General features: G+C 35.0%; 1 protein-coding gene across 1 annotated transcript in view; it reads left to right on the top strand.

Annotated features, from left to right (window-relative positions):
- LOC126368075 (uncharacterized) overlaps nucleotides 1-7,893 on the top strand; it is a 163,586-nt gene extending 155,693 nt beyond the window's left edge. Inside the window, exon 6 of the mRNA XM_050011958.1 lies at nucleotides 2,781-7,893. Coding sequence (XP_049867915.1) covers nucleotides 2,781-2,996 — 216 coding nt within the window. The 3' untranslated portion in view covers nucleotides 2,997-7,893. The remainder of the gene's footprint in view (nucleotides 1-2,780) is intronic.
- Nucleotides 7,894-13,642: the final 5,749 nt, after the last annotated feature.

Raw genomic sequence — 13,642 nt, 5'->3', positions numbered from 1 at the left:
GATCCCTTGACAACGTAATTTTACATATCCACAGAGATAAAACATTATCTACCCCCGCAGTACTACGCAAGTTACACAAGTTCATGTTATTTATAGAATAATATTGTGCCAGGTAAAATAACAGATAGGTATACATATATACTTAATTTGAAGATATAAGTCTTGTACAGTACCCTCAAATTCAGTTGCCCTTGTTTTGTATGCTCCTTGTTGCGAACTCCTCGCAGAAAATTTTATACCCTTTTACATGTTTTTATATTTCCTTTTTGTCAACGCTTTGAATTTTGGTTTTGTTTTTACATACTTCTTGTGATCTATGTTGGTGAAAGTAAATAAAACGCTCTCTCGGAAGCTATGTATTTATTTATCATTTATCGTAGTACCGGTCATTTCTCAGCAATCGCCGTAGCTCACACTCCTGTTCATAACAAAAGTGTTGTTGCCAAATTGCATTTTCAATAATGAATGAGTAGGTACTGCTTACAAGTACAACTGATAATACTTATATTGAAAGTTTAAAGTAAAATAATAGGCACCATTTTCGCAGATAAGCACTAAGTTTAAACCGAACTAAAGGCACCGAAACTGAATAAATATTATGTGGGCACCTGAGAACAAGGCAATATGTAATAAAGGCAACTGCAATAAAGGGCGACCTTATAATAACAAAATCAACCATAACATGTAGATATTTTTCAATCAACCCTGTATGGTGTAAAATAAGATAATATGGTAAATAATTATCTGAAGGTAAACTTTCCAACGGTCTTCAAACATAACTTCTGGGTGCGTTGTTAACGTTCTGAGCCATCTCTTAATTATGGCAAACAAGTCACTTGGTTCACCATATTAATGAGAAACATAATATAGTCTGGAAGTAAATAAATTATCATATTTCCCACGTGTGTGTTCAGATAATAATGATAAAATATTTGAGAAAATTGAGCACTATTTTTCTATTAGACTCACTACAAATACCTAAAGAATGTCTCCTTATTTCGTAATCAAGAAAACCAAGATAAGTTCTGCAGTAAAACCTGCATTGCTTATATTTTCTAGCAAAAATTATAACATATAATATTATTTTCTAAGTTATTTATTTGTGAAATTACATTTTATATCGTTGAGCACTTTGTATGAACATTGCATCAACTCACACGAGCGAAATTCGTTGAGAGTTTAATATTTTCCGGACCTAAATGAAACTGCTTATTAAAACTAGACTAAATGAACTCACTGGTAAGGACTTGCGGGAATTGCGTTCTATTTTAAAACTTTTTTTTTTTTAAAGAATAAAAATTTCTTTCTAACGAGCTTATTAAAATCGGAAAGTCATACTTTTGTGAGCAAATGTTAGTCGAGTTTCATTTCAATGGGGATGCGGATGCCATCGACAAGATAGGGAAGAACCTTGGAGTGCTTTATTGTAAACATAAATACAGGGTGTTAGTGACATTGTACCGAATACTGAGGGGGATGATTCAGACCGTGATTGTGAGTTAATATCAAGTGGAATTTTACGTTGCAAAATTCATATTTTACGTGTTTTTTTTATTAATTTCAATTCTATACTTTTATACGATGAAAAATTCCACTTGATATTAATTCAGAATTATGAACCGAATCTTCCCCCTTAGTACACATATTCGTTACGATGCCATTTACAGCATGTACAAGTACTTACACGTAGCCATAAGGGCATGTATGGGTGTTAGTGCCACCGTAACAAAAGCTTCGGGGGATGATTCAGACCATGATTCTGAGTTGATATCAAGTGGAATTTCCTGTCGGAAAAATTATGAAAATTTTGGTGTTTTTTTAAATCATTTTAAGTTTTATAGTCAGTTTCAAATTTGATTTGATATCAACTCAGAATCATCCTAAAAAGTTACGATGTTACTAACACCGTATACAGCTAATGCAGAGCACGAGGCTTCACCCTTGTTATCACTTTAATTTTCTGAGCTCCCATTTATTCTTCTCAGCCATAGCGCATTGCAGACTGAATATGGTTGTTGAGAGGACATGTGACAAGGATAGAACATAATAATAGTAACAGACACTCTAGAAGAATAACATATTCTCATCTTCTTGTTGTATATCTCTAAACTACAGTGTAGACACTATCATGAAACCTTAGAATAGCTTACTATTCTAAAGTGCTATTGATTTCTACAACAACGTCAACAAGTAGCTAAATATCAAACACCTCTTAACTCACTGTGGAAGATGATACCGTTCAAACGCTCAACTTAATAACAATAAAGACTCAAAAGAGCCTAATAAAATGATTTTGAAAACATCAAAAGAGATTCAGGGAATAATCCGCGTGTTATTCAATTTCATAATTCAGTATACTGACTCCTTTTGTGTATGATTTATTTTTTTACTCGTGATTCTATGAAACTGTATTACGTATATTTATTTATCTTAACGCCACGCATGCTGATTTCATAAAATAAAGGTATAGGATTAACCGGACGTTGCGTAGGATTAACTACGTATTAAATAACTTTATTTGAAGTCGTCTTTTAATATTATTATCGAGAAAAGAGTGTTGTTACAAATAGAACGTGAGGCCTTTAATATTTATAAATTATTCATGCTGAATCTTGATAAAATGACAAATTAACAAACATATATGTTCAATATTATTCACACCCTTAGGACACATTGTAACTCTCTGCTTGACAAATCCTTACAAAAATCGCGAACAGGAGAGCGGCTGGCATGAAGGCACCCTTACTTACAGCATGTTTACGTTATTATTTTGTCCACAGTGCTTAGCAACGATAGCTACTGTATACTGGAGAAGCAATGAGGAGAGCGTCCAGGGAGACCGGTCCAAGGGATATGCGCGGTCCAGAGAGCTGACTGAGGGTGGTTCCAGGGCCGACAGGGTGCAAGCCGCAGGGAGACCTGGGGCCGCACACATGGCCCCTCCTTGTACCCTACTCCTCGCCACTGTACTGGTCATTACCAGGATTGCTACGTAAAAGTGAACTTACAGAACATTTCGTAATGATGCGTTGCCTGTGTCCTAGAGACTGTTCCAGAAGTGTATTTGGACGCGGCTTATTGTAAATCTGTGAATGGAAGCTTCAGTTATGGTTTAGTTTGATGAAGATTGCTTGAACAACGATTTCGATAGGACTTTCACATGATAAAATGAATGTTGTAAAGTTGTTAAACAACGCACAGGCGTCTGTAAACACACCTAAGACTTTATTATTAACATCTATATTGTAGGTAGATTAAATACTTTCAAATCTGATTTAAAGTGATCTGTGTGCCATTTGCAATATAATTTATGCATTTTTTGTCACCTCAGTGTTTCCAAAGATTGTGTTCCTGACCAAAGTAATGTTTCATAGGTGTAAATGGATTCCGTGTACATTACTTCGTAAACATAACAGCCTTACATTTACTTACGTATGTTATTACTTCACAAAATAAATTAAATGTTTTCGCGTCATTGGCGGAACGTATTGGAGCAAATTCCTATATCAGGCACCAGTATTGTGTATTATAATTTATGATGGTAGAGCTCTACAATTATTTTTCAGTATTAATCCATTCAGCGCTTATTACATAAAGGTAATTGATTAATTAATTATCAAAAAGTATACGGTACTTAATCATGAACAAATATTTTAATATTGTAAGTATTAATTATATCGATGTTTCGATTATGTTGTATTTCAAACAACCATTGTTGCAAAGAACTGAAGAGTCAGATATATAGCATTTCTGCGAAGCAAGTAATTTCTCAGAACTGGATTTATTTCGTTTTCTTGTTTGTACACCCAATTGTTAATTAATTTGCAACGTTATTCATTAACAGTAACTCTCCGTGCCAGCTCAAATTGTCTGAAAATATTTTATATACTTTAATTTATATTTGAACTTTCATTTCATTACAAAAAGTTAGTAAATTATATATGAAACATATCAAATAAATGAAACTGTATACTGTATTGTAAAATAAAATTTTTAGCAATTAAATGTGATTACCATTCTGTATTTAATAATAGCAGGTGTAATTTATTTTCTTCATAACATTTTTATATTCAATTATATGTGATTTACAGGCAGTTTTCAACTCAGGGTCATAGTGATCTTAAATACAACTGTTAGTATTTTAGTTCGCTTGAGAATGTATAATATTTAGTTGAAAATTACGAAAGTTACATAGATAGATTTTTTACGAAACCTCTGGAATATGTTTCAGCCTATGTTCATCGAGCAGCATGTTCATTTCTATTGTTGTCATAAGTTTACCGAGACGAATAAAAACTAGTCAGACATAATTCCCAATCATTATGTTTCTTACACATATAAACATTGTACCATTGCTTAGACTGGTAAAAAATATCTTAAATCTCTCATAGGGATCTACCCTGATTGCCGATAAAATATTTACGTACAATAATGTTCGATAACGTAACATTTGCATTAACCTTTATTATCGAATGACCCTTTGCTTTAGTACCCCTTGCACTATTAGACGCCCCACACTATAGTTAAATGCCAATTAGTTAATTATAAAGCTCTGTAAATATATCGTAAAAAGAACATTTTGAAAATGTCAATTTACAAAATATGTCAATCGTAAACTTGGCTGCGTGTTTACTTCTAAAATTATAATAAAAATAATTTATTAAAAGAATAAGACCTGCTCGCGACACTGTTAGCATTAGCTTTTTTGTGACTTATTGTAGATTTGCCGCAAACTACCTACTTGGTCGGATAAATGGGGAGCGTTGAGGGCTGTCACCCGGTACAAAATTTAAGACCTGAGATATTATTCTTTATTCTAGTTGGATGCGAGTCTCGGCTCTGGGCATCGTCTGAGAGGATAATATTCGAAAGAATTAATCGACCCTAGTTGGTCGATAGCGATATGCGCTGAATGAGGGAAATCGTCGACCACGCGGCGGGGTCTGTATCGGGCTTCTGAAGTGTCTGTTGTCGCAAGCTGATTGGGCGCCTCTAAGGCTAGAGTAATCGGGTCATCGGGAGTTAGCATTAGCGACAACAATGCCGACAACTGATTTCCGTTCCGGGAGACGGGTAACAGTTTGTGTGCTGCATAAAATTTATTCCATACTAATAACGAACGCTACTAATTAAGCACTCTGTAATCGATTAATATCTATTTAGCTCCGATATGTACGCATTAAGGTTATGAAAATTGTGCAAATGTTGAATGCTGCAACGGCATCCTTCCTTCCTTTTTTCCTTTACGGCATTTTAATATTTTATATCGCGGGCAATGCTGTAAGTGTCGAGTAGCAGGCCTAAATTAATATTTGTTCAGTAGTTAATACTACTTATTCCATTATTATAACGTCGGACAAACATGACGCTGTAAAATAATATATTTTGTAAATTTTAGACTAAAATAAAAAAATTGATAAGACTAGCGTAAGTTAATATAGTAATATACACATACAATATAATGTATTTTATTTCACTAGTCACAGAGAGATGAAATTGTATATCAATTATCAAGATTGCTAGAAATTTAAAAATGTCTAATATTTGTTTGTAAAATTAGAGATTATTGAAATTATGTTTTTGTAGGTACGGTTTTTCATATGCTTGGAATTGTTGGTCTATAAAGTACATTGATTTGTATAAGGGATTTTTAAACAGTTAATTATGATATTAATTGCAAACATAGGATTCATCCATACCACGGATAAATAAGGATGGTAAATAAGATTATTTTGGTCTCCCAAGGGCTTAAGATTTGTTATTGTATTTTTCCCCAGCTTATATATATACCTAAATACCAAAATGTCGGTGTAGCAACCGTTTTAAATTGAACATTAATCTGTCACCGACAGTGGCGGATTTACAAATTTGCCGCCAGTAGGCTATTCAAATTTTGCCGCCCCTACTGACCTCTGAAATTCGATACTAATTATAGTCGAGTGCAAAGCGCTACCAAAAACACGGCGCAAAGTTAGCAAAATATGTTCGGTTGAAGCCCGTACAGACGTAAGAATGTTCAGTATACTGTGCATTACTAAAATGTTATAACTCTTGTCACTTGTTTCTTTGTGTATAGGTATAATATCTATTATTTTACTTCTGTAAGACAAAAAAAAATTTGGGCCAAATTTGCCGCCCCCTAAAATCTGCCGCCCTAGGCTTCAGCCTACTCAGCCTACTGGTAAATCCGCCACTGGTCACCGAAAAGACCAACCCAATCCTTCCTATAGAACCATTATTGACATTACAAATATGCAAATCAGCGTAGAGTTAGGTTATTTTTTTTGTAACTAATAAATATCTACAGGGATATTCCGTAACCGTTTGTTAGTTACCTTTTTCAGTTGAATATAATTTTGCACCAAATATAACTGATTACCAAAAATAAATCATATTAGTTTGTTACCGTTACACTGTCATAATATTTAAAGGAAACCTACCGGTGCTTAGCTCTTAGCATTGACTACCCAATTAGCATTGATCGATGCTTGGGAACGATATCCCATTAATATTATTATGATGACCACAACAGTTCTTAAGGACATGCGCAACATCACTAAAGGCTGGTTGTTGATGTGCTTGAATTTTTCCTGCCTGAACTGACTGCAGCATAGATCACCTAACTTTGTTTGTCATTGCCGATACGCAAGCTCTATTGACGACTCTTCATGTTTTAGCGATTCAATCAGTCATATTTAACGACTGGCCAACCTACTCGAGAAAGGAATCACATAGTTCACAACAATAGGCGACTGTAGCCAGGTCACTCTATTCTTGTCCACTTAACAACGACGTTATATATGGAGGACAGACGGTGTCAATGGATTTTATGCCAGTTGCCTGAAAGGTATACATTTTTAAAGACTTCAAGTTTCAAATGATTCAGCCGATTTGTTTATTAATTAAGCTATTAAAAATTCATGTGATAACGACAGACGACAACGTTCAGGCTATATCGATCTTTGTGTTCAAAATAACTTCTGAGTTAAACATGGTGTCTTCTGAGTTTGCATAAAATAAGCACCCTATAAATACGATTGTGTTTATTTTGAATCGTATCCCTTCACTTGCGGCACACCCCGGACACTTCATACAAACAACCTCATTTTACACAGACACTACACATTGACATTATCGTGCACGCGCATCTGTGTGTGTGACGTCTGACACCATACGATTCAAGTCTAAACTATGTTCGAGGTAAACCTAGCTCAAGCGCTGGTGGGGTGCGGCGAGTTGCCGTTCTATACGTAGTAATATTCCTTATTCTATGCTTGCGGGTAAATATCTGTAACTCATCTACACCATTGCCATACTTCTTTCCTATGACGTATTGGAGCAGCGAGGCCAGTAATCTCCCTTAAGTAAATCCAGCCCAATGCTGTTTAAGTTAGGTTACGCATTTCTCGGGAATGTATGTACCTCACGATGTTTTCCTTCACCGTTGAGCATGTGATAATAATTTATAATCCAAACATGAATTTCATGAATTATCTACGTAAAGTATCTGTCCCAATTTGACCTTACAAACTTTGAGCCCTAGCCGCATTGCCAGCCGCATATGTTTTGACAAATTATCGGTACAATCTGGCATCCATATTACTTCTAAGTTGTTTGTAGAAATATAAGTACAATAGAGTCTCACTGTTATAAACCCCGGATCATTGTTAAAATTAATTAAGTAACCAAAATTTTTAATGAATCAAACCTAGGTATTGAAGTTGTATGTATAATTTTCACATTGTACTAATATGTATTTCGGAATACGCAGTTGAAATTGTTGCTTATTATTGTTATGAAATATATATTATAGTGTGTAAGAATGAATATGTAAATAATGGGTAAATTGTGTAGCTCAAAATAAAGAAATACGAATAAACTATGTGATCTACATTTGTTTGTTTCAGTTTATATAATTATTAATAATGCTTTCCCATTTACAAAATTATTCAATACACCTTAAAATACAGAAGATACAGAATACCTAATTGATACGTACTTACTATTACAATCCACGAGAGAAATACAAAGAAACATCGTTGTAATTAAGCTAAAAATACTTACCGATAGAGAAAAATTCCATAATCGAAAAACAAATAGCCTAATCAAGGCTACAATCTCAGAAACAACAATACATGAAAGACCGGATTCATACCTAATGTTGTTCAAAAGTACATTAAATATAACAATTTGCAAACATAACTTACTTGGCATTTGAAGGATATTTCAAGCACAAAGAACCATAAGGTATTCAAATTTAAAAATATATTGTATTGAATAGGTAACATAATTACACTTTCAATCGTCTTATTTTACACATCATCCGCCTAAAACTACTGCAGCTTCCCACAGCCTGTATAGCCCGGGAACAGAAGGTGCAAGAAAAATTTCGAAAAAGGGCCCTAGACGTTCTTTAAAAAAAATAGTTTAACGGTGTCAAGTTTTTATTTGCTATAATACTCGTATGTTTACGCTGTCGCTACCACTTACGCTGCACCCTTTCCTGCCCACGTTACTTATTGCCCTCTTTGAATCCAGTCGTTAGCCTATATCATCCTTTTGGTGATTTCTATCTCTAATTGACTTAAGGACCTTTCAAACTGCACGCCATCTAATCTACCGAAACGATCCTAGCGCCTCCAAAACGGATCGCTAGATCAGATCGTGGGGTTCTCTAGTCTCTACACTGGTTACGATCCGGTCTGCGATGCATGAAACTATTCATCCTGCATCAACATTTCGTTTACACCGAGCTTGAGTTTTTTGGGTGTAGGAACGTATGGACAATCATTGGCTACAGAGATCGCATGTGTATGATCGGATCAATGGATTCGATGATCAGATCGCGCGCTGCGTGCGTGCATTTGGTAGGATGCCTAGGTGACCTAAACATTTTTTTTTATATTTCTGAACGAAAGGCAACCGAAGCGAAGATAGCATTGGAGCCATTATATGATATGCAGATTTTGTGAGATAGAACATGATGACCCCGTGGCCGCTAAATCATTTTAGAATAACGATACCATCGTTCAGTTAAACAAAAACTATTATTATAACTTATGTTATTTCCTCGATATTCTTTGCCATAGCAGTACACTGTACAACACAAGTACTTACATAGTTATATCGGTTCCCAATTATGAGTCAAACGTGAGTATACGTGCCGATCCTCTGATACCGGGGATTATTACTGCGCGTTCCAGTACTCATTCCTTAAGTTTTTAATGAAATGCAAAATATTTACACTGTTTTTCTCTCGCACTACACAATATTGTAACATGACATAAATAAGTAAAACAGTAATTACGTAACAGAACATTGTTATATGTGCAAAATTTTTAATACTATTATTTCTACTTATGAATAATAAATATGTAAGTACTTACATAATAAACTCGTCAACACGCCAAACCTTTGTTATCTAGACATTAAAGCGATGCGAAGGTCCCCGGTTCGATTCCCTGTTAGAAACGTACACTGTGACAAAAATCACTTATCACTTTGTAGGACTGTCCCTTGTTTGGCCGAATCACTCGATTGATCCCGTACTTTTAAAACCATTTTAAGCTTATTTACTTAAATTTCAGGTCCGGTTTCAAATTATGAATGCCATATGAACAACAACAAGTAACGTAGATAATAAAAACCGGCCTTTGTATTCCAATAATAGGTAAGTATTTGACAGAGTGTACCCACTACGACTAATTACCTACTGTCAGTAATCAGAAATAGATAATAAGAAAAATTATTGTTTCGTTCCCAAAACATTAAGTACATTTTAGCATAACTCTTGTATCATACTTTTCGACTGCAAAAGATGTTTACATATTGATGATAGTACAATTTGTACGGAATTAAAACGAAGACCGATGAGGTAGGTATTTAGATTAAAGAAGATCAACACTAATAATATTTATAATTTTATTTACGAACTAAATATAATTAACAGAAAGTAAATTTAAAACTGAAACTTCACAAGTAATACAATACGCTTTTATAAAAGCATTACACAGCTTATAAATGTATTCAAAATCAATTAAAATGTAAAACAACAAACAAACCTGTAACATTATTAACAGCGAAATGAATAACCACTCACTATGCAATAACAGGCTAATTGAAAAGTCAATAAATGAACACAAATAATTTATTTGTGAAGTTGTAAACAGATTGAAACTGAAATTTTATGCAATGCCTGCGGCCGCGGCGGCGTGGTTTTGCACCCGCGCGACGCGAAGAAAGTACCCCCTAGTAGTAGTAGTCCCTTTTCGGGCTTCCACCAACAGCCGTGAAACATTTATTACTACGCTTAAATAGCATTCGCTGCGTCTAGAGTAATCGGGTCGTCGGGATCGTATATTACGTCCTTCGGACGCCGATACTTTTCAGTACCGTCCCTAAGCGGAATGTACTCGGAAGCCGCAACTACAGGGGATTTGGGTGATGCGGAGCAGAATCGAAAAAACGTTTGAAAGCTAATTTGAGCCATTGGGCAATGGTTGGCAGACCTAGGTCAATGTGCAGATTTTCATTCCGTGGTCCTTCGCAATTTTTTATTTGACCGTATCACCCAATCCATACAATACTACAATGCTTAAATGTGAGATGTTAAAAGTGGGTGGTCTTTTAATTGCATGTATATGAAGTAAATTTTATGGATGCATTTGACCACTTCAATCCCATTAAAAGTGCAAAAATTACTTTTTATTACAGCAACGACCGTTACAGACAAATTAAGGGGTCCTAAGTTCACAGAATAACAGATGAGTCACGCAGAACTTAGTCATAAATTGGTTATCCGAGTGCTAATGAAACCATCGCCCTCTTTACCCCATTCAGGAATGTATGAGCAAAAACTTCGTAGTGCTGAGAATGATACGTCATCGAGTACTCAATATCTTTCGTTCCAAATCTATCATTCTATCGATAATAACAAGATCACAGTACTTAGCCATAATTTACTGACGTGACTTATTTTATGTATTTTGATTTGCAGTGGATGCCATTCACTACTTGGCCGGGCGCTAAGAGTTCTCACCCAACAATGCTCTAAATATACGTACAGTCATGAGCAATATAATGTACCCACTTTAGGACTCTGTCGCACTAACATATTTATTTATTTAATAAGTACTGCCACATATTTGACATTTAGTGAGACTTATAGTTCAATTTGACAAAAAAGTTAATGTGACATGGTACCAAAGTGTATACGTATTAATGCTCGTGACCGTACATACAAATGTGTAATTTTTAATAAAATATTTTGACTCTTAAATTTTACTTTGAGAAAACGGATCTTAGACTCGTTGTGTCAATTCCATCTTCGAGATAACAATCACTAACTATTACGCTATCGATAGACTGAAACCATCGACTTGTAAAAAGTACATCCATTCTCGACATCACTAGTCCCAGGCAGGGGCGAAGTTTGCATGTCCTGCTGCCGTTAGGTGCTCACACACGTTCTGCATGACCCAATGCATAATGCACCGACCCCCATACAGTTAGAGACCGCTAGAGTGTTGTTGTGGTTTGTCATAACAATATATCCTTCATATAGGGTCAAGCGAAGCATTTTCCTAATTTTAGTTCCTAAAATGAAACCCAAGAGACCTGACAAGACTGTATCACGCTCTTCCCGTGCAAAATAACTGGGTAATCATGTATGATATGGTCAGTCTCAAGCAACCACTTGCCCTAAGAGTGCGCTCATAAGTCTGTATACCTACTTACAGTGCTTCTATTTTTCTTAATGTCCCTCGGCAATCATCGCATATTAAATGAATACTACTTTCCATGCTCATCAATTATTACATTTATCGTGTGTCGTCATTTGAATTGAGAACTAAGTAAGTACTTCATTGTTGCTTTGTTTTGATTCCCGCGTGAACAAAAATACAGTAGAATTAAATAATTCTGAATTCAAATTCTTACTCACAATAAATCTAATAATAATTGATGAATATCGAAATTAATGGAAATTTAGGGTTTGCCGGGGAACATTACAATTATTACATTACAAAATACAATCACTGCATGTTAGTGCACTAACTCTACATTTTTAATTTAATATGAGCTCCAATTTACATTAATAGATAATGATGATTAGCATCGAGATTTCGCAAATATGGTTCTAATAATTATTTTCAAAAATATTCAATTCAAAAACTGCACTACACGTATAGGATATTCATCGGTACATCGACTTAATAGTCGTATGAAAGAGAAAGAAGTGTATTATGTGTGAAAATTCTGAAGTTGTCTTTACTTATTCTGTTTACAGATATGTACCAAATGAGAGAGTGTCTGCACTCAGAGCTATATATTTATCCGTCCAAGTAGCAAAAGCCACCAGACCCCAATCCACGGGCAAATTACATAAACAATAGACGGTGTTCATCTACGTAAAAAGCCTATTACATTTCGCGATTTTAGTATATTCGTATTTATGGGAATCTGGCCCACCCGATGTATAATTACACCAACCGATCTCAATGCATCGTGGCCGATGAATCGCGTAATGTAATAGGACCTCAAAGTTTCAAAAACGAGTAAAATATTGTCCATCTCTGTTTTCCCATCATCGCATTATGTCCAGCGCTTCCCGGGGCGCCCAATCGTATTACTGGACAACAGGCAAACATATTCATTCCGGTCGTCGTGTTGTTACCGAAATTGAATTAAACAGCAATAATAATCATGCAAAATCGCTACAATCCACGTTCATTTCACAATTGAATTCGATGACATTTATTGGCATAAAGTCCTGCTGCGAACTACGCACAACTGCAGGGACCATGTCGACAGGTAAATACAATTTCATTTCATAACATAGCATCACGCCTGTATTTCCGAAGGGGTAGGAAGCGGTGCACCCACTCTTCGCCAGCTATGTTTAACTCCCGTGTAATAGGGAGCAACCTTATTAGCCATTAATAACCAGAATTTAATAACCAGATTAATAACCATTAAAGAGCAGAATTTCATTTCGGAACATAAAAAACCATCTACCAAGTCAGACATAGTTCAATTCAAATTAAATTGATATTTAAAATTAAATTAAAATAAAATCTTATTCACCATACCTTTTATTCAGTGAATGAATATTTAAATTTAAACTCACATGTTTATATACCTAAACAATTTATACATATAAATTTATTTAGTTTTAAAAGCATAATTTTAACGCAAGTCACGGCAGCTGGTAAGTTTCAAATTGTGCGTTTGACAAACTAATATACGAATATAAAGTTCGTACATAAATATTTCATTCTCAATGTCTGCTTCAGAACTTCTAAACTTATGTTTGTGAGTATTTGATGGCCATACAAATGTTAATTTAAGAGTAATGGTATAATAATTCTGGCAACACAAAATTAATTTTAATTTAGTTTAACAGCTCTAAAACTGTCTTACACTCGTCGTAAGTGAAAGTCGGTATTGGCCCCGATTCCTGCAGACACCTCCTAATTTTACTTTATGTTATACCTGTCATTTTCTTATTCGCCGAAAAGGAAAGGGACGGATGATGCACAGCTCTTAATTTTAGGAAGAATGAGTAAATGAATGAATAACCCGGGCGATTAAAAAGGTATCTCTGGTATGCAAACCGTTTGACGTGTGCTGTCAACTTAATTCT

Source organism: Pectinophora gossypiella, chromosome 7, assembly GCF_024362695.1.
Source record: "Pectinophora gossypiella chromosome 7, ilPecGoss1.1, whole genome shotgun sequence".
Classification (NCBI taxonomy): domain Eukaryota; kingdom Metazoa; phylum Arthropoda; class Insecta; order Lepidoptera; family Gelechiidae; genus Pectinophora; species Pectinophora gossypiella.
Note: the sequence above shows the minus strand (reverse complement) of the source record. Positions and strands in the feature narration are given on the sequence as shown.